The sequence below is a fragment of the Dicentrarchus labrax genome, unplaced genomic scaffold, assembly GCF_905237075.1.
Source record: "Dicentrarchus labrax unplaced genomic scaffold, dlabrax2021, whole genome shotgun sequence".
Taxonomy (NCBI): domain Eukaryota; kingdom Metazoa; phylum Chordata; class Actinopteri; family Moronidae; genus Dicentrarchus; species Dicentrarchus labrax.
In genome coordinates this window covers 16,209,793-16,233,272 of record NW_026136708.1, presented here as the reverse complement: position 1 = coordinate 16,233,272, position 23,480 = coordinate 16,209,793, and the positions used below count along the sequence as shown (strand labels likewise).

General features: G+C 39.6%; 3 protein-coding genes across 4 annotated transcripts; 2 read left to right on the top strand and 1 right to left on the bottom strand.

Annotated features, from left to right (window-relative positions):
* The first annotated feature begins 1,959 nt into the window (after positions 1-1,959).
* On the top strand, positions 1,960-10,114 carry rhag (Rh associated glycoprotein). 2 transcript variants are annotated; one of them, XM_051408072.1, is made up of 10 exons: positions 1,960-2,259; positions 5,762-5,945; positions 6,132-6,282; positions 6,418-6,565; positions 6,821-6,987; positions 7,086-7,223; positions 7,644-7,765; positions 7,960-8,033; positions 8,192-8,265; positions 8,584-10,114. In XM_051408072.1, exons 1-10 carry the CDS (start codon positions 2,082-2,084, stop codon positions 8,656-8,658), a joined length of 1,311 nt encoding a protein of 436 aa, XP_051264032.1. In that variant the 5' UTR covers positions 1,960-2,081; the 3' UTR covers positions 8,659-10,114. The 2 variants fall into 2 exon arrangements, with proteins under 2 accessions (XP_051264032.1, XP_051264033.1); XM_051408073.1 differs by having other exon boundaries at positions 2,110-2,259; positions 5,676-5,945.
* Positions 10,115-11,397: 1,283 nt separating this feature from the next.
* si:ch211-22i13.2 (uncharacterized protein LOC553945 homolog) lies at positions 11,398-15,158 on the top strand. The gene is made up of 7 exons (XM_051408075.1): positions 11,398-11,566; positions 11,922-11,994; positions 12,794-12,964; positions 13,126-13,187; positions 13,266-13,355; positions 13,678-13,767; positions 13,883-15,158. Exons 1-7 carry the CDS (start codon positions 11,564-11,566, stop codon positions 13,931-13,933), a joined length of 540 nt encoding a protein of 179 aa, XP_051264035.1. The 5' UTR covers positions 11,398-11,563; the 3' UTR covers positions 13,934-15,158.
* On the bottom strand, positions 15,113-23,262 carry rd3 (retinal degeneration 3, GUCY2D regulator). The gene is made up of 3 exons (XM_051408074.1): positions 22,773-23,262; positions 20,449-20,763; positions 15,113-17,085 (listed from the first exon to the last, which is right to left on the bottom strand). The coding sequence occupies exons 2-3, from the start codon at positions 20,736-20,738 to the stop codon at positions 16,719-16,721; spliced, it is 657 nt and encodes a 218-aa protein (XP_051264034.1). The 5' UTR covers positions 20,739-20,763; positions 22,773-23,262; the 3' UTR covers positions 15,113-16,718.
* Positions 23,263-23,480: the final 218 nt, after the last annotated feature.

Sequence of the window (23,480 nt, the reverse complement as noted above, 5' to 3'; positions counted from 1 at the left end):
AGGGGGTCACGGGTCGGTCATGGGTAGAGTGACAATGTGCAATGTTTGTCAAAGCAACATGAGACAACTAAAAAGAGCTTTAAAGAGGCCACGTCTTCCCTGCCTGGATTCAACGGTGGAAAACTTACTTACTACTTGTAGTTAAGTGATCATTTTATGATTATATTTATTATTTATTGATTATATTTCAACCACATTACATTTAATCGATAGTTCAATTTGGGTTTGTTTGATGTGTCCATGGCGGAGACTCACTGCCTGTTGTGTGTGCACTTCTCATCTGTATTAAAATTATTGTTTGAACATACTCAAATGTACATATTGTCTTCTTATTACACTGTACCTGCATATTCTTTGTGCTGTATATCAGTGGTCCTCAATATTTCTCAAACAGACACAAATTAGACCACAGACCTCAATTTTATGAGATTGTTTTATAACATAAAGTGTATGAAACCCATAAAACATACAATCTGTCATTGTGTTACGTATGAGTAGGATTATAGTTAAAATAAATGTTTCCCCTTTTTGCTGGGGACCCCCTGGAACCCTCTTGACAACCCCTGACCCCAGGGTCTTCTTACTGTGGCTACTTAGTTGGTTTCTTTTGTTTTTTTGTCCTTCATTTGTGCGCAAAAACAGTAGTGACTTTACACCACAATGCTTATAGATAAATAGTTATAACTACGCTTATAATCCCGATCTGTTCCTCAGTCCCTCTCTTCAGCCACACTCTCACCATCAGCCTTCTGCATTGCTCTCTAGCCGTTGCACACTTCCCACAGGCCACATACTTTCCTCCAACTCCCCACACCTGCCATCCTCGAGCTGTCCACCAGATGCCCTCAGACCTTTCCTCCTTTTCCCATCACCTGGTTGCCACACCCATCTACACACCTGTTCTCACTCATCAGCCTTGCACTAACCTGCCTACTCCACGCACTCCTTACCTGCATCTCATTCCCTCGGTCATCAGCCACCCACCATTTACTGGTCAACTTCCATTGTTCTCTGCAGGATTGTTGATTTAACATGTGTTTGCTTTCAAGCATCTCTTTGAATCTGAAAACCTGAAACCTGTCTGTTTTATTGAACTTTAGATTCTTGTCTGATCCCTTTTGGATACTGTCTGGGACTGCTTTCATTGCCTGTCTCACTTACTCCATCTGTGTACCTATTTTTGTAATTATTAAATCATTGAACTGCAACAGTCGTCTGCATTTGGGTCCTATCTCCTGTACTCCTGCTACCTTTGTTGGACCACCTGTGACTTCACCATAACAAAGTACTTTTGATACTTTAATGTCCATTTTGCTGATCATACTTATGTACTTTTTAACTGTATACAAACTTAAAACATTAAATTTAGTCTTATATAGAGGTGCTACTTTTAATGTATCTGAAGCGGCAGGTGCACGAGTCAAGAAACTGGAAAATCGTTTTAATATCAAGGGAACAGTGTTTAAGTTCATCTGCACAAAGAAAGAGGAACAGTGTTCAGTAGAGCGGATAAAAGAAGAATCTTTTGCAAAAAAAAAAGTAACTGTATGAAAGCTTCTTTATATTTTCTTGAGTTGTTTAAAGTGACTATATCTTTATGGAGACATGTTTTAAATTTTAAAATTTAAATGTTTAAAGAATGTTCTTCTTGTAAAGTAAGACTTGAAAGAAATGCATCAGTCCGAACATTAAAGTTATGTAAACAAGTCAACAAACATAACTTTGACAGTGAAAAATGAGTAGGAAGGAGCAGTCATTAAGTATTTCTCCCATGTCCGCTCACTGGCTGAATGTCATTACGTTTGTGTTTTGCTTTGTCCCCTCCGAAGTCCAGAGAGGAAACCCATCCCCGCGAGCAAAGTGCACGAGGGGGGTGTTCACCACCCAGGCCCCAGTCTCCTGCACTGTTATTGGTCACCACGAAACCTGCATCAGTTTAAAACCAGACACCACTTTCTTCCCTCCCTTCACACACCACAACCCCTAAAAAAGACAGATAGGGAGGGATAGGCAGACAGAGTTAGTCAGTGCGTGTGTGTGTGTGTGTCAGACTGTGAGAGATAACCAGAGTTGATCTCAGGATGCCTGCCTACTCCACCAACATGAGGTATAAGTTCCCCATCCTGGCCTTGGTTTTGGAGATTATCACCATCATCCTTTTTGGCGTGTTTGCGGACTATGATGACGGGAAAGGTCACGGGCACGACACACACTCCAATGAGACTCACCATGAAAAACCACTCATGGAACTTTACCCCAGTAAGTGTACCTGGGATTGGTTGCTGAGGGATGCTTTGCTCCTGGATGCCTCTGTGTTTGGTCACTAGACCATTTTTAAAGTTTTTATTTAATGGCTCTAGCAGACTACCTTTGCTGCAGCTTTGAGGTTAACATTCTTGTTAAATGGAAAAAAATCACATTAAAACAGAGTTAAAATATCCAGCAAAGCTTTGTGACACCTAACAGAGGCAATGTCCTGACTGAATCTATATTTTAAAACTAATAAATCTACAAACTCTTTCACATTTCCAAGCTTTGGTTCTCTTGAACTTTAAAGTGTTTAGTAAACTGAAAAAGTCCACCTTCCTCTTCATTGGAATAATGTGAAATCGATTTTAAGGATGTGATTTTCCAATTACTTGCAAACAGAAATAGAAGAATTTGGATGCTGTTTCCAAAGCAGGTCTGCTGAATGCAATAAGAGGAGTCATGGGGTCGTATTCTCACCCGTCACAAAGTCTATTCATACGCATGCAGCTGAGGATCCTGCAGAGAAAAGTGTCAGGTCTCATACAGTGGAGGTCACATGTGATTTCAATTAATGTCTCAAACACATAAATAACAACGACAGATGGTAGATTGGGGCAAGAAAATGCTGTTTTTTTTATTTTGTGTAGCATTTAAAAGCGTCATTATATGCATCTGCATGTAGACAGGTGCAACTATAAACTGCTGTTTTATTGTATGAATGTCTGCTCATGACAGGGTGGGGCAGGTGTGGCCCACAGAGATTAGCTCAGCATTGAGGCTAAGCATATCTTATACTTCAGACGGAATGTTTTTGAGATAAAACAAACTCTTCTTGAGAGTTTCTAGCATTACTTTGCATTCTTCTATACTTTTTTTTAATCACACTGGGCAAGAGATGTTTTTAAAGACCAACAATGAAAAAATGTAAAGGGACATACTTGAAAATGTAAATATCAAACTCAGTAAAGTATTTTAATTATGAGCTATAGCCATTACCATTTCAAATGCGATTGTATAACGTGAAGGCTTGTGGCTGCGTGCAGTGAGCTCTACTAACCAACGCATTCCAGACGTCTGTAATTAGGTTCAAAAGAAGACAAATATGCAGAGAAATGTGGACTGGAGCAAGTAAAAGCTATTCTGGAGCAAATCAATTAAATTATAAAATGATGCAAATGGCGAAACCAATTCTGGTTGTATGGTACGACGAAACACTGCACTCTGACTCTTGGAAGGTAGTTTTATCTTAATGCAAAATGAAAACAAGGGTTGTTGCTACTCCAGCATATAAAAAAAATTGCACTGGTTGCATCACTCCTGCACTACAGTGAGTCCTGAGAGGATTCCCTCCATCCAGTTCTTCAGAAGATTACCTAACAACTGGTCGTGGTGCCAGTCACTGCAGCTGCTTTCCAACTTTACCTCCTCTCCATCCTCAAAGTACTGTTCACTAGAAGCCCCGAATACACGGGAAGCAAGTCTGAATCACCCAGCTGTGAATGGGAGGGGGGTCAAAGTGCAAGCTGAAGGCAAACAGGTTTTCTTCAAAAACAGCTCCATGGATATTAGCCAAATCAAATATTTACAGCTCGACTTGCTGCTGCAGATATCGGACCACATGTAATGTAACAGTAAATAGGTACACATCAGGGTATTTAAAGCTGACCATCAACGCAAATTTCATCACTGTTCTCTTGTAAAATCATGCTGGAGGTGGTCTGACATTTAATGCCACAATATTTGCTCCCACTCCTCATTATTCTTTTTATGAGAATAAACAATGTTTATGGATTTGCTAGCAGATTAGTTAATGATTAAGAACCCTATAACAGCATGTCTAGAAAAATATTATACAGTATTCAAATTGTAGCATCTTCAGATTCTGCATCAAAAAAGTAGATGCAGACGTTTGTCATTACTCACTTTTTACCAAGGGACATATTTAAAATATGCAATATTTAAATATTGTTTACTCCTTCATTAGTCTGTCACTCTACAGCTGTCACAGTTTAGTGACTGCTGTGTGGAAATGTATCCTGAAGCAGGCAGACAGAAATATTTTAATGTTTGATACATAAAAATGTTGCATGCATACTTGTTTTCCTCATATCATAAATGGGATTAAGACATACTATGTACAGTGTATGGTAGCTTTTTGTGAAATACACTATTACAAAATTAAATGAGAAGATCGATATTCTGTTCTCGTCTGTACGGTAAATGTCTCCATAACAACATCCACTTACCAAAAAGCTCTAAAGCTCAACAAGTAGCATGTTATAGCTTGTTTGTTTAATCCGTACAAAACTGTAAAAGCAACATGTTGTGGTTTTTATGTGGGGGGGTTATGTGCCGGACTATTTTCTGGCTCGGTGCAATGACTTTATGTAGTCTCCACCGGTTGCCTGGCAACCTTATGATGATTACAAGAAATTACAGAAATTACAGAAATTAAACAAATGAGATATAACGTGTTAATTAGTAAGCTTTAGAGGCGTTTTTTTTTTTTTTTTTTTCTGGTTAGCAGTTTAGCTGTTTCCACCTGTTGGTGTGTTTGTGGTAGATTTATATTCCCGCACAGACATGAGAGTGGTTTGGATCTCTCGAAACAAAAAGAATAGGTGCATTTTTTTTTTTTTTATGTCAAACTATTCCTTTAAGATTACAGTAAATACCGGCTATTTCAAAGACAAAAGTAAGTGTGTCCTGTCTAGACAATAGTGGCTACGTTCATGCTCATTAAGGACTGAGGAAATGAAGTGCATTGTTCCTCAGCCTGTGCACACGTCCACCTTGATTCGTTTTCCACATGAGGGACTCATCATATCAAGCTTGGAGGTCTTTGGGAAACGGGAGTCCCACTTCCTGTCATGATGATGACTCCTGGGGGAGCGGGGCGCTCCAGTTCTACGGAAAAAATCCCCCCAAAATTACCAAGCCTTAGCCCAGGTTTACAGAGTATCTTCACGTAAAGAGCTTGATGTTTTTACATCGTCGTTACTGCTGATCAAACATCATGTAAGGATAATTAAACATCCAAGCAAATTCCAAAACCCAGCTGTCTTTGTCCGACTGAGACTAATAGATAAGGGTGTGCTAAAAATTCCCCTCCCACCTCCCCCAGAGACTTCATAAGTTTAAACTTATTAAGATCATCTGCACTTAATAGAAACAGCACAAGGTCACAAACTCACCGGGAACAGCGGGAGCATTTTCCCAGAATTCCATTCATAGTGTGATTAAATTGCTTTTCCATTTAACAGGTCACGGCTGACAATAAAGCCCGTGTGGAATTGAAACGACTCCTGTGAAATCCTTTAAACTACAAAGTCCAAAAAATACCACAGTGAACAGCGGAGTCGTAGCAAATGGCTCATTTCTAATTGAAGTGTTTTCATCTGATTCAATTTTGTTTCCGCATTTAGCCAAGGCTAAAGCGGGACTCTCCCAACAAAGCAGGGCCCTGTCATGGAATCAGCAGCAGAACTGACCTCCCCCCTCATTCCTCCAGTGTTTCAGGATGTCCACGTCATGATCTTCATCGGCTTCGGGTTCCTGATGACCTTCCTGAAGAGATACGGGTTCAGCAGCGTGGGCATCAACTTACTCCTGGCTGCCTTCGGCCTGCAGTGGGGCCTCCTCACGCAGGGCTTCTGGCACATGGACGATGGCAAGATCAAAATCAGCATCTTCAAGTATGAATGTCTTTTCTTGCATGTTTTGGTCATCAGTAACCAACTAATTAACATGTATGCAATTAAATATACATTATCCACTTAGTAGCAGCTCAATAAACCAAAGACTTGTCCTGTTGGCTGCTGCTGAGTCAATGTGGCTTCTTGTGTTCTGGCTCTTTATCATCCTATAATTCTGTCCTGCAGAATAATTAACGCAGACTTCAGCACAGCCACAGTGCTGATCTCCTTCGGGGCTGTTCTGGGTAAAACCAGTCCAGTGCAGCTCCTCATCATGACCATACTGGAGATCACCATCTTCTCCATCAATGAACATTTGGTGGCCACTGTCCTCAAAGTAAGTACACAATGACACATTCATGTGTTGATAAACTACATGAGCAGGAACGTTGACTGTGTGAACTCTACTTTTTAAAAACATGGATTGATGTGATTGTTCTGTTTTGGGTCTGCATCACCTTTTCTTTCCCAGGCTAATGATGTTGGAGCATCCATGATCATCCACGCCTACGGAGCCTACTTTGGCCTGGCAGTGGCTCGAGTACTTTACCGACCAAGTTTAAGAAACGGACATGAGAACGACGGATCTGTTTATCACTCCGATCTGTTTGCTATGATTGGTAAGAGCGTTAAACTTCAAAAGTATAAAGTGTTTACAGAAGGAATATGTTTTATTTAACCCTGCATGGTTCAACAATGGCCTCCTGCATGTATTTGATTGGTGCCACCTAGTGGACACAAATAATTGCAGCACATACAGTGGTTAAGGACCTCTTAGATCCTTAAATCTATATCTAACCTGCAGTGTGATGTGATATGAATGAGACTTTCAAGATGAATTGATACATAAATGAGTTCATGGCTCTCTTCCACAGGAACCGTCTTCTTGTGGATGTTCTGGCCCAGTTTTAACTCGGCCATCGCTGACCCGGGTGTCACTCAGCTCACAGCCGTGATCAACACCTACCTCTCGCTGGCTGCCTGCGTGCTCTCTGCCTACGCCATCTCCAGCCTTGTGGAGCACAAAGGAAAACTGGACATGGTCGGATAACTTTCTTTTAATATCCACAATTACACTATTAAGAATTTTGTAAAAAAAACAACTAATTCAGTAATATACTTGTTTTCATATTTCTACAGGTACACATCCAGAATGCCACCTTGGCTGGTGGCGTTGCCGTGGGAACATGTGCCGACATGAACATCGGGCCATTTGGGGCAATGCTGATTGGATTAGTGGCTGGTATCATCTCTACTCTGGGCTTCAAGTTCCTTTCTGTGAGTCGAAAGTCAAAGCAAAGATTGCAAAAAGGAAAAAGCACATTCGTTCTTTTTTAAGTTTTCAAAATGTATGGTGTAAATTATAAGTCAATAAATTGAACAGTAAGTAATAAATTCATTGTTTAAGTAATTTTAAATTAAAAATGAAAAAATAAATTGTTCCAGCTTCTCAAATGTGAATATTTATTAGTAAATTGTTGTTTGTTTTTTACTCTTCTTTGATGGTAATTAAGATATTTGAAAACGTCACTTTGTGACAATGGTGAAAATTAGTTGCAAAATATCACAATATAGATGGAATCGTATGATTTTGGCGATATGAAGGTGCTTGTCCATTTTATAAATCCCAATACCTCGTTCACCTTTTAAAAAGACTCTTTTGACTGCAACAAGAAGCCTTTTTTCTCTCCTATGTAGCCCATCCTGGCAGCCAACCTGGGGATCCAGGATACCTGCGGAGTCCACAATCTGCACGGCATGCCAGGCGTCCTGGGTGGGTTGGCTGGTATTGTGGCTGTGGCTTTGGGGAAAAAAGAGGGGTAAGGGCCGTTTTACTCACCACAAATCTTACATATACATGTACACAAATACACAAACAATATATATATATACACACACACGTAACGATTTTGTATTTTTGAAGTCATTTCAATGCTTCAGTCACATGTCAATTCTTACCTTCCTGTCTTCCCCCCTTCTTCCTCCTCCTCCTCCTCCTCCTCCTCCTCCTCAGAGGAAATGCTGCCATGCAAGCTGCTGCCTTGGCTTCATCCATCGGGTTCGCTCTGGTTGGAGGTGTTGTTACAGGTGGGTGGAGGTGAAAAATTAGACTATAAATGCGACACATGACAGTTACATGTGTAATCACGGGGGTTTGTCAGTCGACGGGAAAGGCCTTCGTTTTTTATAATTTAACAAAAAGGGACAACACCTGACTGATCAAACAATTCATTTTCTTCTTCAAGGTTTTATAATGAAGTTGCCGTTCTGGGGACAGCCTCCAGACAAGAACTGCTTCGATGACTCTATTTACTGGGAGGTAAGGAACCCCCATTACTCATAAAATATTATCAAGCATCACAAGTGATAGACGAGGCAGTACAATACTTTTATTAGTGGTTTTGGGATTATATTAGATGGTTGTGGTTCACTATATGTTTCAAGACTTTTTAGACTTCCATTCATAGAAAAGAGCTCTCTGATACTCTCTGTTGTGTCCTCTGCTGGTAAACTCCGCCCAGTTAGTTCAGCATATACAGTAATTATTATTTAATGTTCATATTACACACAGTCATGTGTCATTTAGGGCTTTTTTATTATGTCACAGACATAATAATTTGGATTGCATGTTTTCCAGGTTCCTGAGGAGGAGGACGAGCATGAGGAGAGCTTGGCTCACGCCGATCACTCAAAGAACAAAGCAGAGGCTTAAATATCTGCCCACTGTCCACTGAGTTACAAATGAAGACGTACAGGATCAATAATCAGCTACATCATGTCCGCAGATATACATTTGTAAGTTGTACTGATGTGATTAAAAAACAGACGATGCTCATCAACACAAAAAAACATGGTGATTAGTTAATTATGAAACTGTTTATTGAGCAAAGATGTCTACACACAAGTAGACTTTAAATGTGTAATTAGGAAACATTATAGAATACATGATCTAACAATTAGTAACATAAAGATTGGGTTAATCCCATTTACACTAAGGAAAACAAGAACCTTTTTAAGAATTTAAAAGGAGAACAGCAACCTTCAGGGATTTTTTTTTTTTACACTGAAAATTGTGATCAATAATTTCCAACAATCATGATCCGCTGTAGAAAACACAGTGGGTCACACATACCATAGCTTCACTGCTGATACACAACCACTTCTATAAGCTTTTTTTTCTTTATCTCATTTTTATATTATAAAAAGCATAAAAAAGCATGTTTTAAGACATTACTATAGCGTGTATTTTTCTCCATACATTCTTTTTATATTTCCACATGTGTTTCTGTTGAGGCTTGAGTCAAAGAGAGAAGTTAAACCTGCTTTGACCTGCTGCTTCACGTCACCTCACTGGAGCCCAATCCTCCTGCAAGGAGTCAGAGCCCGACTGTGTGAAACCGGCAGTGAGGCTCTGACATGGGCAGGGATAGTCGCATGATGTGTTGTAACTAATGAACCTTCACGTTTCGCTTTATCTTACGCTGCTTGCAATCATTTTCTATCTACGTGAGGGCAGCTCTACAATGAGGATTGCATTCGATTGGCAGTCACTGGGCAAGCTGAAGTTCAATTTTATTTTGTTTGTATTTTACATTCATTTTATTCTTACATGTACATACAGTTTTTTTTAGTTTTTAGATGGTTTGACATGGTCAGTTTTATAAAGGCCCTGAAAGGTTTTAAAAAAAAGAGCAACTGGTACTGAATATTTTCAGATATCTTTAAAAGAATTCAACAGGAACTTACACACAGATAAATAAGAAAGGTCTGGCTTTTATATGAGGTGCAAATGTGACCATAAACTAACTTTTTCTTACCATTTTAACTGTGCCATTATACCCATTAGCAGGCCTCTACAGGTGAGTTACTGTTGGATTCTTTTTCATTCTAAGTTTTGAACCGTCACACCTGCAACGAAACCTCCCGTTGTATATCGTAGGATTGGAGAGCAGCGCGGTGTCAGAGTGCGTTCAACAATAAAACATAGAACCGCAGGGCTACATTCAACTGACTACACACACTGTAGAGTTAATCAATGGTATTTTGGTTTGTCAAATGATTTATTATGCCCGAAACACATCAAGATTTTGTATTTTTATACAGTGGGCATGTGCTCGTATTTGTATAATATACTAATACTATCATAATAAATATGTTTTTGTACAATACCAGTGTTTATGTGTGTTTTTGTGGTAGTAATCTTGGAGTGATACTGGACTGGTGACTCTGTGATTTTTGATCTAACGACACAGCAGGTTGACTTTTATGGTGTGAAATGAGTGAAATGTCAACAATTATTGGATTAATTGCCATGAAATTTAGTTCAGACATTCATGTCCTCCTCAGAATGGACTGCAATTACTTTTGTGATCTCCTGACTTTTCCTCTAGCACCACCAACAGGACAAAACACACATTGGTTTTGAGGTTATAAATGAAAAAACTAAGCATCAGTTGTACTTTTAGTGGCAATAAGTAGAGCTCAATGCATCGGCAAACAATAGATATATTGTTATCAGTATATATGTATAACTAGTAACTATAAAAATATGTTTGAGGTTATTTAGAAACAATCAGCCTTAGATAGTTTATCCACCAAAAAGCAATGACAAGTTTATTATTATGTGAAATGCTCATATATTGTTCACACGTCTACAAATTTAATTTAATCAAAAATCAGTTTATTGTGTTATCTGTTTACGTTTTAAAAACTAATATAAGGCGTCAATATCAGATCTTTAAACTATAAAATAAATGAAAAACGTAGTGTCTGTCAGATTTGACTAATTAGCAAATGTAATGTAAATGTATAATATGTATAATATAATATCAAATATATTGATGACAGGTAGAATATTTTATGTTTGGTTAAAAAGCTGATGCTAAACAGAAGTGCTTTAATTTGTATGAAGAAGTAAGGAGAGAAGTTGGAAACGTGGGAAACAGTTCAACTTGTATGAATTGTAGTTAAAAGTTGAATAAAACTAAGATATAGATCATTAATATCTTATAAAAAAAGATATTTAAGAGGTTGAATGAAGTTTCTGGCTGAGCGAGAAGACGAGTAGAAAAAGTGTAGGAAGGAGTAAAAAAAAGAAATACAAACAGGTTGTGAATGCTTCCAGTATTTACACCAAACTAAGATGGTAAACATCACTTGTGAACATAATTTAGAAAGCTGACGTAACCACAAAGCTGGTTTCAACAAATCCTGATCACCATCAACTTCTACAAACTGCTGCTGTATTAAACCATTAACAGCATAAACAACTATTAAACTGCTTTAACGTGAGCTGGGCGCCACTTCACCAGTCCTCAGGAGAAACGCATCTATTATGTTTAAGATGAACTCACCTGTGTGACAGAAGACGATGACTGTGAGTCCCCTCGGTGAACAGTGGGGGGCGCTGTCGGCTTCCGTCGGCGGTTTTCGCTCCGTTGTTTTGAACGCAGCTCGCCACGGTGCATCATGGGATACAAAAATGTCTCCAAAGAGTGTCGGCTAATGTGAATTTACGAGACATAACCGCGAATAAATACATATTTAACCCCTTTATTCTCCGCCGGTCGTAGAGCCGGTGTATGTGTATGGTGTATTAACTGTATTGTGCTGTCGCCATGGTGAGTACAGAGCCGTTTATTCTAAGAGATAGTAGTTTATTTAACAGCTTAAAGCTAATGTGTAGCTTTTAGCTCAGTAAACGAAACCCTGGTGGAAAGAGAGAAAGAGAGAAATTAACCTCTGAGTTTATTTAGTCTTTAAACTGAAGTCTCTCAACCGAGACACGATTGTAGGCACTTGGTTACATTTATTTTTTTAGGTTGAACTTTGTTGTGTTTAACTTTCTTTGAGTGAACGCCTTCTTCTTCATCTTCTTCTTCTTCTTCTTCTTCTGGAGCGCTGATCAGATTGTCTCTCTCTCTCTCACACACACACAGATTCATTGGGCACAAATGTTCCTCTTTCTGTTCATAGTCAACCAAGGCGGAGTCCAGGGTGTCCAGCTCCAGCTCCAGGGCCGATGAAAGGAGGAGATCAAGTAGCAGAGGTGAGACTGCTTTACAGACACATCCACTCTTATACTGTTGTGTGTTTTGTGTTTTTTTTCTCATTTTCACTACTGTTTCTAGTGGGAAAAGATGTCTGTCGATTAAAGATGTCATTGCGGACATTGTTAACTTACATTCAAACGTTAAATGCTGGTAGATTTTGACATGAGGCCCTTTTTCTTTGTCGTTGATCGTAGTAAACTGAACAGTCTTTGTGCTTGTCGGCATATCAGTCACTGCTGTTACCTCCTGGGACTGCAAAAGTCTTGCAAGTATCATATAATGTGAGGCTACAGTACAGGTTTGGGTGTTGTGTAGTGTATATAGTGAAAACATTTACCTTTTGGTGTTTTTGCAGTGTCGTATTGGACAAATCAAATAAACTAAATCATCATTTATAGTTAATACTTTTAAGGTCCAGAGTCAACATCACACTATAAAAAGACCTTTGCAGTTTCTTGTGAGAAATATTTCACTACAAACTTTATTTCTGCATTTTCTTATTACATTTTTTATTCTTTTTTTTCTAAATATCACTGGTTTCAATCTAGAATTTTATTTATTTCATTAGCAGAATCAAGAAAGAATAGTTTTTACTTTTACCTAATATCATCAGTGTATCAGTTTACAGTGATAGTTTATCCCCAAAGTTTCCATCTATTTTGGTTATTTTAGTAGTCAGTTGGGTTTAAAGTAGAATTTCTCAATAGTTGAGTTGCTGCATATCAATAAAACAGATAAAAAGACAGTAAATTAAAGAAGCTTCGTCTTCGTGTTTCTGTCTTCTGTTTATTTCAGGACGTGAAAAAAGAAAGCGGAAACGCAGCCGTAGTAGATCTTCCTCGTCATCCTCTTCCAGTTCGTCGTCGTCGTCGTCTTCGTCTTCGTCGTCCTCATCCTCATCGTCCTCTTCTTCATCGGGTTCATCACACTCTTCCAGCCGCAGTCGGAGTAGCTCTAGCAGTAGCGGTAAGTGTATCGTTGAAGTCTTCAGTTCTGATTTGTATTAATTTCAGATGATTTTTATGAGTATTTTATAAATCAGTCCACATATTATGTCTATTTTCTATCACCAGAACAGTTCCAATGTCCGTGAATTTATTCAATGTGTTGTTTTTGTTTCTTTTTAGACTCGCGCAGTAAATCCAGAAAGCAGTCTAAGAAAAGGAAAAAGGAGAAACAACACAAAAAAGTAACGTCTTGTTCATTTTGTACCGTGTATCAATAAAATAAAAGTCACTGAAAACTCAAGTCCGACTTACTTTTGCAGAAAGGGAAGAAAGAGAAGCGACACAAACGTAAAAAAGACAAGAAAGCAAAAGGAGGAGAAGATAATTCGGGACCTGTACAGATCTCCAAGGTAATTGCTCGTTAAGGTCCCATAAGACAATAATTCCTTTTCTTACCTGTGTGACTAAAAGTACGGATGTACTGTAAATGTATTCTAGTCATTGATAGCTGATGTTGATGATTTTAGCACATTTTTTCTTGCACAAACCAAACAAGTGTTAGAATGATATTACAGTGAATAGTTTCTTGTGTGGCAACTTTTAATTTCTATATTATTCCTTGGATGTTATACTTGTACGCACAAGCTTGTTGTGAAATTATGTCAGTCAACTTTATTTGATTTATGTTTTGCATTCTAACCTCCATAAACTTAGATTTTGTTTTTCTTTCAGTACTTGAAAGACCGGAAAAAGGGCAAGTACAGCATGATTTCAGGGAAGAAGATAAAGATGAAAGTAAAGAAGTCAAAGAAAGACAAACAGGTAATCTTAATTTTTTGCTTTCAAATAAACCACCAGGTGTACCTTCTTTTATAATCTGTGGATGGACTATTTGCCTTTGCTTGCACGTGCCTTTTTTCTTTTCTTTTTTTTACAGCGAGATAAAAATCGAGCAGAACTTCTCGAGTTCTTGAACTCTACCCTGTGATGCCACTGTGGATGCCAGTAGCGGTGCTCGGGCTCGGAGACGTCAGCAGAACTCAGGAAACAACAACTCTGCTTTCCAGGAGAAGAAAAAAAAACGAACGGCGTTCAGAGACGGAGACGATGAACGCGACTTACACCGACACACGGGGGGCAGTGCCGAGCCGGAGAGAGTGAAGGAGCTGCATCTCGTGCAGTGCAGTGAGATGCGTTCAGACCACTGGCTATATGTTCACCATGGTACTGCCCAGGTGGCTGATTCTTTCAGCTAAGTCTGATAGCTTTTGTTATATGAGCAGTGTTATCCATAATTCAGATGAAGGTGTCATTTGTAATTAAACAGCATCAGTCAGAGCTTAACTGCTTGTGGTTTGAATGTGTTTTCCCCGCTTTAAAAGGTCACTCCCCCGATTGAATCATCGATGCAGCCGAGCAAGAGTCTTTTTTTATATATATATTCCACACATTCAGGCGGCTACATTACCCAAAATGCAACTGAGCCTCCGTAAGGTCGACCGGAGATTCAGGCGTGTTATGCAAATAGCTGCTAATGTAGCCTCAAGCAGAGATGAGAGCGGGCTACAGAGAGCTGGTAAGCTCCACACCCACTGAATTATTATTTTTTGGCTTCATTTTAGTCCTCAGCCCAAACTGACGCTGCCTCAAGTGACATCACTTGAGGCAGTGTCTCCCTCTGGAGCCACAAAGGCCTTTATATAACTTCCTTTCACATATGCAGTAGTACTCCCCCTCAGACCTGTAAAAAGACTTTGATGTGTAACATTGGTGGAGTTCCTGTTTACCTGCTGGCTGTGTCAATCGTTCACGTCTCCTTTACCACATTTAGGACTGCCCATACATTTATTTTTTTAGACAACTGACCGTCATGTTTCTACAGTAAATGTTGGCTATGGGAACCACAGTGTCATCAGTGTGTACTGATCTTTGTGTACATATTGTTTAAAATGAAATGAGATCGACTGCGTTGTTTGATGATAACTGTAATTTCCCCAAATTCTGTCATGGGTAATGTTTTAGCTCTTTTATTAAATTGAGATATAAAATACAATCACTGTTAGTCCCCCTGTATCAGTCCAGTTGAAAGCTTTATATGGATGATGGAGTAAACCTGTTGTGTACTGTTGAATTTTGCTGTGTGGAAAAACGGAAAGAAACGGCAATAAACTGCTGGAAATATTTTAATTTTAAATATTTCACTCTAGAAGGTCTGATAACATTTCTATGTGTGTTTATTTTATTTATTTTACTGGATGCTTTCCTGCCTCTGAAGAACAACAGAAAAGCTGACCTTGCATGATGAATAATGATGAGTCCTGAGTGTGCTGTTGGCGGAAAACAAAGAGCGGTCTGTAGAGAGGATGACTCACCCTCCGAATGACATTTATGTGAACATCGACTGTTAACCAGGAATTTGAGTTATTAACATTTCTACATAAATCTCATACAAAACATTCTGTCGTTAAAGCTCATTCACCTCTGCAGTCAGTTTGTGTTGCGTGACAACATATTTCATTCATTCCTGCAACATTTAGGGGTTAAGAAAGCCTTTAAATTAGGGATGTCCCGATCTCCATCTCAGTCAGTTTAATATTGAATATCAGCCGATACGAGTCCTGATCCGATATTTCTATTTTCCTAAATAGTACAGATGCACAGTGCACACTTAGAGTACATTATAGTTATTCAAATCAATCCAACGTAAGCATATATGTTTGATAATTGACTATAAAATAACAATCACCTCTCTAATCTTTTTGGCCTTGTCGCTTTCTCTCTCTTACTTTCTGTTACTTTGGTGCAGCTTTGGCTTCAGTTGAACTGAATGAACTGTATTCTGTTGAGTGTTTTGTCGTCTACATCTTTTGCGCTGATTACATGAATAAATTACTCTTATTGGCTTTTTGCTCATGGTGTGAATGCGATTGTTCTCCAAGCATGAGCTGCAACTCTCACACTGAGCTCAGATAAAATGAGTGCAAATAAAATATCAAACAAACATACGATTCATCTCATACTGTGTTATGTTCTCAGTCGTTTGGGGATTTCTAAAGGCAAAGTAGTTGTCTGAACAGCTGCTGACAAACATACTACCCTTTAAAGACATTTTACACCAGCGTGAAAGGAACTTTAGATTTTAAAATTTTACAAATGGACATCCTTAGCAACGTTATATGATACAATAGTGTTTAGAAGCACAGAACGACGTCACCACTATGTGATAGCCCTAAAGACTTTTGATTGGTTCTGCAAAGTCCTCAGTCTCTATTCACTGACAGACTGACCTGTGAGTCTACCGGAGTGGAGAAGAGACAGCGGAGAGTTGACGACGGCTGCACTCAGGCTCAACATACCCATCGGTTAAACAAAATAAGCCTTGATCGCCTCGATACTGATCTTTGAGACTGGATCGGGACATCCCTACTTTAAATCACATAAATATCCTTACCAGGCTACAGTAAATGTCTACTGATAAGATCTTCACAGCAAGAGGCGAAAATCTCAAGCAAAGTTGAAACCATCACAAAAAAGGTGCAGTCAAAGTTACAGAAGATCTGAGCTAAACACCTGACATTGCCCTTTCAGGTGTGAAGACAATGCAGTAAAATGGCTCAAATGCTGATTGGTGTCATACTGAAGAGAGTTGGAGGATTATGGGATTCATCCTTCCTCGCCCGGTGCAAAGTGGACATACTGCAGTAGAGAGTCCTGGAGATCAGCATCTGTCCCACTCAAATGTCTCCCCATCACTGTCCCGTGAACGCCCCACATCAGACCACCTTACTGCTGTTGGCTCCTTTGTATCTGAAATCAGGCATGCTCCACACCCTCTGCGCTCTCTCCCCCCCCTCCATCCCTCTCTCCACATCTTCTGACACGGTTTTGAGGTCGCTCATCCCCGCCCCCTCGGCCACAGCGGAGGTCAGGCCCACCGTGCTTCCGAACGGATTGATCTTGATGCGGGACCTGAAGTTTATGAGGGACATGCTCATGGCACGTTTGTTGTTCCACTGGCGGGCGAGCCGCTGAGCTTCCTGCTCCTCCTTCAGGTGATCCAGAGCCTCCAGGAGGACGGAGCGAAACAGGCCGGGAACCTCCTGCACCTCGGGCTCATTGGCCTGCATGACCTCCCTGAACCTGTACAGAGAACACAAAACAACTCGATGAGACCGATATCGGACAATGGACAGTTTAAAAAGATTAAAATAAAATCATCTTTTTTCTCCACACAGTGTTCTTCCTTGTCAAAACCAGGCAGCCTGCATTTACCCACAATGCAACTCGGCCGCTGACAGTTCAGTCTGAGATTTGGGTGTGTTATAGCAGCAGCTAATGTAGCATCGAGCCACTAGCATCAAGCAGAGATAAAGAGTGGGCTTCTCAGGTCTGGTAAGCTCACTTCTTTCTTCCTCCAGACCCACAGATTGTTTTCATTTTCAAACTTGTAGCCTTTAGTCCCAACCGACGTTGCCTCTAGTGATGTCACTTGAGGCAATTTATCAGACTTTGATTACAACTTCGCACATGCAGTCGTGCTCTTAATAACAGGCTTTAGTGTGTTCAATCAGTGGAGGTCCTTTAACAAAGAACTTAACATCCCATGAATATCGTGTCTTTTTTCAGTGGTTTAACTGCAGTGATGTACAAGTGTACTCCAGGATACTGTGACATCACTGTCGAAAGTGGAAACAGGTGCGACACTTCTGACCGCACTCAACCAATAACCATCAGTGTGTTAATCCTGCTATACGTGATGTTTTTTGTCCACTTGTGAACAGCAGAAAGAAGCTATGAACACAACACTGACGTATTATCACCTTTTATGTCAAACATCAGTTTATTATTCAATACTTATCATTCATTTGGAGTCTGATATTTACTCTCCTTTTAGCTCTGGTCTGGTTTCAACCACCTCCTGAGGGAAATATCTGCCTCTTAAACTGCCTCGTCGATGTGGCTGCTGCGCTCCCCTTGTGAGTTTTGCTAAGGTGCTGAAAAAAAGCTGGTTTTGAGCCCTTTAATATAACTCTCATACATCCTGCTGTGAACATACACGAGTAGAACAGAATAATGCATGATTATTCTTTGTTTTTATGTTAGCTTTATATAAAAACCACCCTGATCTCTAAATATCAGCATCAACCAATGAAAAACCCATATCTGTCGACCACTCGTTGTGGAGAGCAAGCCCCTGTTACACAGTTAACCTTCTGTAACACACAGACATTAAAGTAGTAGGATAAAACTAAAACAAATACACAAATAAAGGGAAAATGTGTCAATAAGAAAACATGAAAATACACCACAACTCCAACAGATATCAACACATTTGAAATATCTTTCTAATTTCTTTCTTTGTCAGAATATGTAACCATGCAGATGAACTGAAGAAAGAACCTCAAGGGTAGAAATAGGATTTTTTCAGATTTTATTCCGGCCTTTGAGCAAAAAAACAACCACATAATGGCAAATGTTAGATCATCACAGTCACCAGGCCCCTGACTGTGTGGCCAGCACACTCCTGTTGAACCCCCCAATTACTCCTACTCTGACTAACAAGAGGTGCAGAGGCCTTAACAAGCCTTTAAATAAACCTGCTTCCCAGTGAGTGCTTCCAGTTAACGGATGATTGGCCTACTTTCTCCTCCGCTTACACAAACACGGTTACTCTGACGAGAAATGTTAGGATCGCATTCGTGGACAGAATCATATTTATTATATTGTATCAACCTGAACCTTTCAAATAACCTTTCAAATAACCTTTTAAATAACCATCCCTGTCATTGTTAGCAAACAGCTACAATGTGAATTTTATAATGAAAGTGGAAAATTGTGAATGAATACACATGATACATGATATCTATATATATGTATGAAGCCCTTCCGTCTCAGAGAAAGTGTTAATTACATTTCACAGCCAATCTGACTGCTCCTCCTCTGAAGCTCCACTCGCTCCCTGTTGTGTGTGTGACTTCCACTCAGCATTTAGCACCTCACAGCTCACTTACATTAACACCAGTCAAACTGCTTCTCAAAGAACTGACAAACTCTAATGAGACACCTGAGGCCTCAGCTGCTCTCTGTTGAACAGATGCTCGATCAAGCCTCGACGCTTAGTGTTTGTCTGTCCGTCAGCGAGGTGGCATGAAATTAAGTAACAACAGATTTTCATGGCGCTCAAAGGACAAGTTCAACTTGAGCTAAAGAACCGATCGGTTAATTTTGGTTGTAATTATGAAATCAATAACTTCATTTTTCTAGTGTACTTTCATGGTCAAGAAATTACTCACACGCACAGATTTTGTCAAAGCTGTTACAAAAGACAGTTGCAACACAGAAAAAACACGCCTCCCATATGCATTAAGTAGCATTTGTTTTTTTCAACTTTTCTCTTTTTCTAGGATGGCGAGGGCATGAACTATTTGTCCAATTTTCATAAGAAATACTTACTACTAAAAAATGCATAATTATGTATCTGGCCAGTATTGATTGCAAAATCAGCTCCTCTTCTGTGGATAAAGTTCATATTGATCTTTACTCCCTGAAGACAAGCAGCTGACAATGAGCAAACACTACTGTCCCATTTTTAAGTAAACTAAATATGTAGTAGTCTAACATGTCACTGTTTATAACACAGGGTGTTTATCCTTTGCTGGACGGGCTGCTTTAAAAAAAATGTTATTTTTTGCCACTTAATACATAAGCTGCCCTCTCATAAAACTAGTCAGTATTTTACGTCTGTCATAAGATAAAAGCTATTTATGTGTGTGTGTAGGAGAACCATGAGTGGGGGTACAGGCTGGACATGAGTGCTCAGCTGTGGGGGTTGAGGTGTGAATACCTCATCTGTGACCCAGGTTTTCGGTCGTGATTTCACCTGATTGCAGTTTGCCTGTGAAAAAAGGGGGTTGCTGTAAAAACAGCTCGTGGAAGAATGCAAAAGGGCTATTTTTAACACTTGTGTGCCTTTTTCTGGCCTCCTTCCTGCCATTTTATTCTCCCTGTAGGAGGTTGAATGAGTTTCTTTGAAGACTGCACACTCAGGGAAAAACTTACTGGAACTGGCTAATTGGCTCCAGCAATTATTTTGGACAGTGAAGGCAGCAAATTGGAAATCAGAGCTTTCAGATTTCAGTTTTTCCACTAATATTTAATCAGTGACTAAGTTTGAATATACATTTTTCTGTATGTGATTTTACATCCAAATGAGCTCTGAAATATTCATAGCTGCTTTCACTGTCGGTCAGATCCAAAAAGTGCTGTGACTTACTACTAATATCTAGTTGTTTTTAATATTTACTTTATAAAGTGATATATTATTATATAGTTTAACTACTTTATATGCAGTTACTATTTTAGAGCAGTGGTGGCTGCAAAATAGATTCAGTTCAGAAAAAGTAGGTATTTCACTCTGTAGTGGAGCAGAAGTAAAATACAAACACCTTCAAGCTCTATTTGAGTAAATGTACCGAACTTTCTGGTTTATGTGTGTGTCCTTACTTGAGTATGACGAGGCCGCAGCAGGGAGGCGGCACCTTGGAGCAGAGGTCCTCCAGGCCCAGCTTCTCCCCGGTGCTGATGCTGAAGGAGGAGCGAGGTGTGCTGGCCAGCCAGCTGTAGTCCACCCCGGTCTTGAGGCGCCGGTACTCGTTCTCCCTCTCTCTGTGCTGCCTCTCTGCCTCCTTCAGCTGCCAGCTGAACTCCAGCATCAGGGTGTCGGTGACCACGTCGGCCGGGTCACGCTGGGGGCTGCGGTGATACGGCTCATTCCAGTTGAACCAGGAGGCCATGGCCTTGTTCTTCTTCACAGCCCCCCTGAAGAGAGAGAGATGATCACATATAGTCACCACACTGATTGATGAGTAGATGTGACCTAATTAGAGATGTTTGCACAGATTCATTGTCTGGAGACTAAAGGGAGAATGTAAATTGCAGAGAGATTTGCTTTTGTTAAAAGTAATGAGTTGCCAATGAGACATTTTGGAAAGGTCATACAGTAATTGAAATCTCTGTACTTTGCAGAGCTTGAAATGTAAGCCCAGTAAAACAAAACAAACAATACAGAGTTGCAGCAGCTGTCACATTGAACATTTAATTGATTTTCTAGTTCTGTTGATGAAATGATTTTCAAGGCTGTCTGACTGTGCAGCAGCTGTGGAGAAGACCTTATATCCTTTTGTCGTGTACTTGTTTGCACAATTGGGCATCATTTATAACACCACATCCTCTGAACTCTGTTCCACTAGCGTGCTTTATACACATCTGGACATATTCCTAAAAGAGAGCGCCTCTCCCACCCACCGGTTCTTTGTTCGACAGGTGTCCGCTCCCACAGACGCTGTATTCAATTAAATATAGTCTTTTGTTTGTGTTGTTTTTTTGTGATGAAAGCACAAGATCACAAAAAAAAGGACCACTGATGAGTCATTAATTCAAAGTAAAAGGTTTTTAACCGTGAGGTGTTTTGGCATAAATACAAATACAATTTTTCAGGTATAAATGTTAAACTTTCTCTAGTTCCAGCTTCTTAAATGTTAATATTTGCTGCTTTTCTTGGTCATAAATGATCGTAAACTGAATATCTTTGGGTTTTGAACTGCTGGTCGAACAAAACAAGGCACGTTAATATGTGACTGTGGTCTCTGGGAGGTTGTAATCAGCATGTTTTCACTATTGATTAATCAGTTAATAATAAAAAAAAAAACAATCCCTGGATGACTCAATAATGAAAATAATTGTTAGTTGCAGACCTAAACTGAATATCTTACTGAAATTTGAAGAAATTCTGATGGGCATTTGTCACGTTTGTGACATTTTAAAGATTAATTAAGGAAATAATAGGGAAATTCATTGATATTTAACTGAATTGTTACCTGCAGCCCTATAGGTGTGATCTTCTCCAAAGTGCCTCAGATACAGTTTTATAAAAGCTCACACTGTGTTTTTATTTTTGCAACTGTACACATATTTGAATATATCTGTAGATTGTTTTGGTAATCTCTTCATTCTGTAACACTTTTCTTATTTAGTTTTATATAACTCTCTTATTTTAATCTGTTCAGGTGCTCAGCTGCACATGCTTTATATGACTGTAGTGAGGCTCTTTTTGGTGCTATAGGTCAGATTATCAACGTGTGCAGAGGAACAAAGCGACTGAGTGAGATTAGTGGCAGCTCTGCTCTTTCCTCTACACTAACCCTTCAAAATGGAGTCAAAAACATCCAGACAAGACAGTCTTTCAGATAGTTACAATAGCTCTGTATGTTACCACTGGCTGTCCACTTATTACATGTATTCAAATATTGTTTTAGTTAATATTTTTTATAGAAGAATATATAAATGTTGCTCTTAGAAAGCTGTATGAACCCTGCAAACAGGCAGAATAATCAATAAACAGGAGGATGGTTGCAACTGATGATGGTTTTCATTACCGATAAATCAGAAAAGGATTATTCTTTTAATCTATAAAATATCAGAAAACAATAAGACGGTGTCCTCCTGGTGTTGGGACATTTAAAACTGACTTATTTCCAATTGATGACAACAAATGAAATACAATTCCACATTACAAAATTCAACTTTCTTTCTTTCTTTCTTTCTTTCTTTTCCCCTATTATATCTCTGCTGTTCAGTAACAACCAACATTTTTCACACTATGACTGGTGGCTACTTTTATTCCAAACACATCCTCTGAGTATGTTGAGACCAGTGACAGTATTTATATATGAGGTTGAGACATCACCGGTCACAATCATTTGTTGCTGTTTACGCCTGGATTGAGAATAAACAGCTAATAAAAAACAAAAAAAGAAACATTTTCTTACCTCTTCTTCTTCTTTTTAAGTTTTATCTTAGACTCCACAAGAAATCCCTAAAAAGGAAGGAAGCCCCTCAGAAAACCAGAGACGGATGCTGAAGAGAGGAAACTGGCTTAATGAAAAGCAGAGAGAGAAGAGAATTGAATCCTCTCTCTCTCCCTCTCTCCCTCTCTCTGCTCTCAGTCCTACAATATTATCTCCACCTCTCACCCCCTCCTCCCTCCCAGGAGCCTCTCTGGCCTGCCCTTACTTGTTGCAGGAGGTTGGGGGCACCCATCTCCAACGGGAGCCAATGGATCACGGCCCCTGATGAAGTGCTTATGTTGCTTTTTACGATTCGCCGTTGCCATAGTGATGCTCCCTAAGCCTATTTGTCCACAATAAGCTCCATCAGCTGAAAGGGAGCTAGAGAGCGATGAAGAGGCAGATAAAGAGGACACGGTGGGTTGAGCAGCGAGATGGGAGAGAGAGCGGGAGAGATAGATAGATAAATAAAAGGATGTTGTTGTGAAGACTAGGTGAGTGCAGTGTGGGCTCAGCCACAGCTTACTTTAAGTGGCGAGTGGTGCAACATCTGCAAGAGGTCAGCTGGTGTAAATTAACTTCCCCACAGATAATGAGTCCCCCCCCCCTCGGAGCAGTCATGCATGAATTACAGGATGGGGTTTTGCTAATTGCAGGGAGGAAATGTTGTTGATGTGCAGATGATAGAGA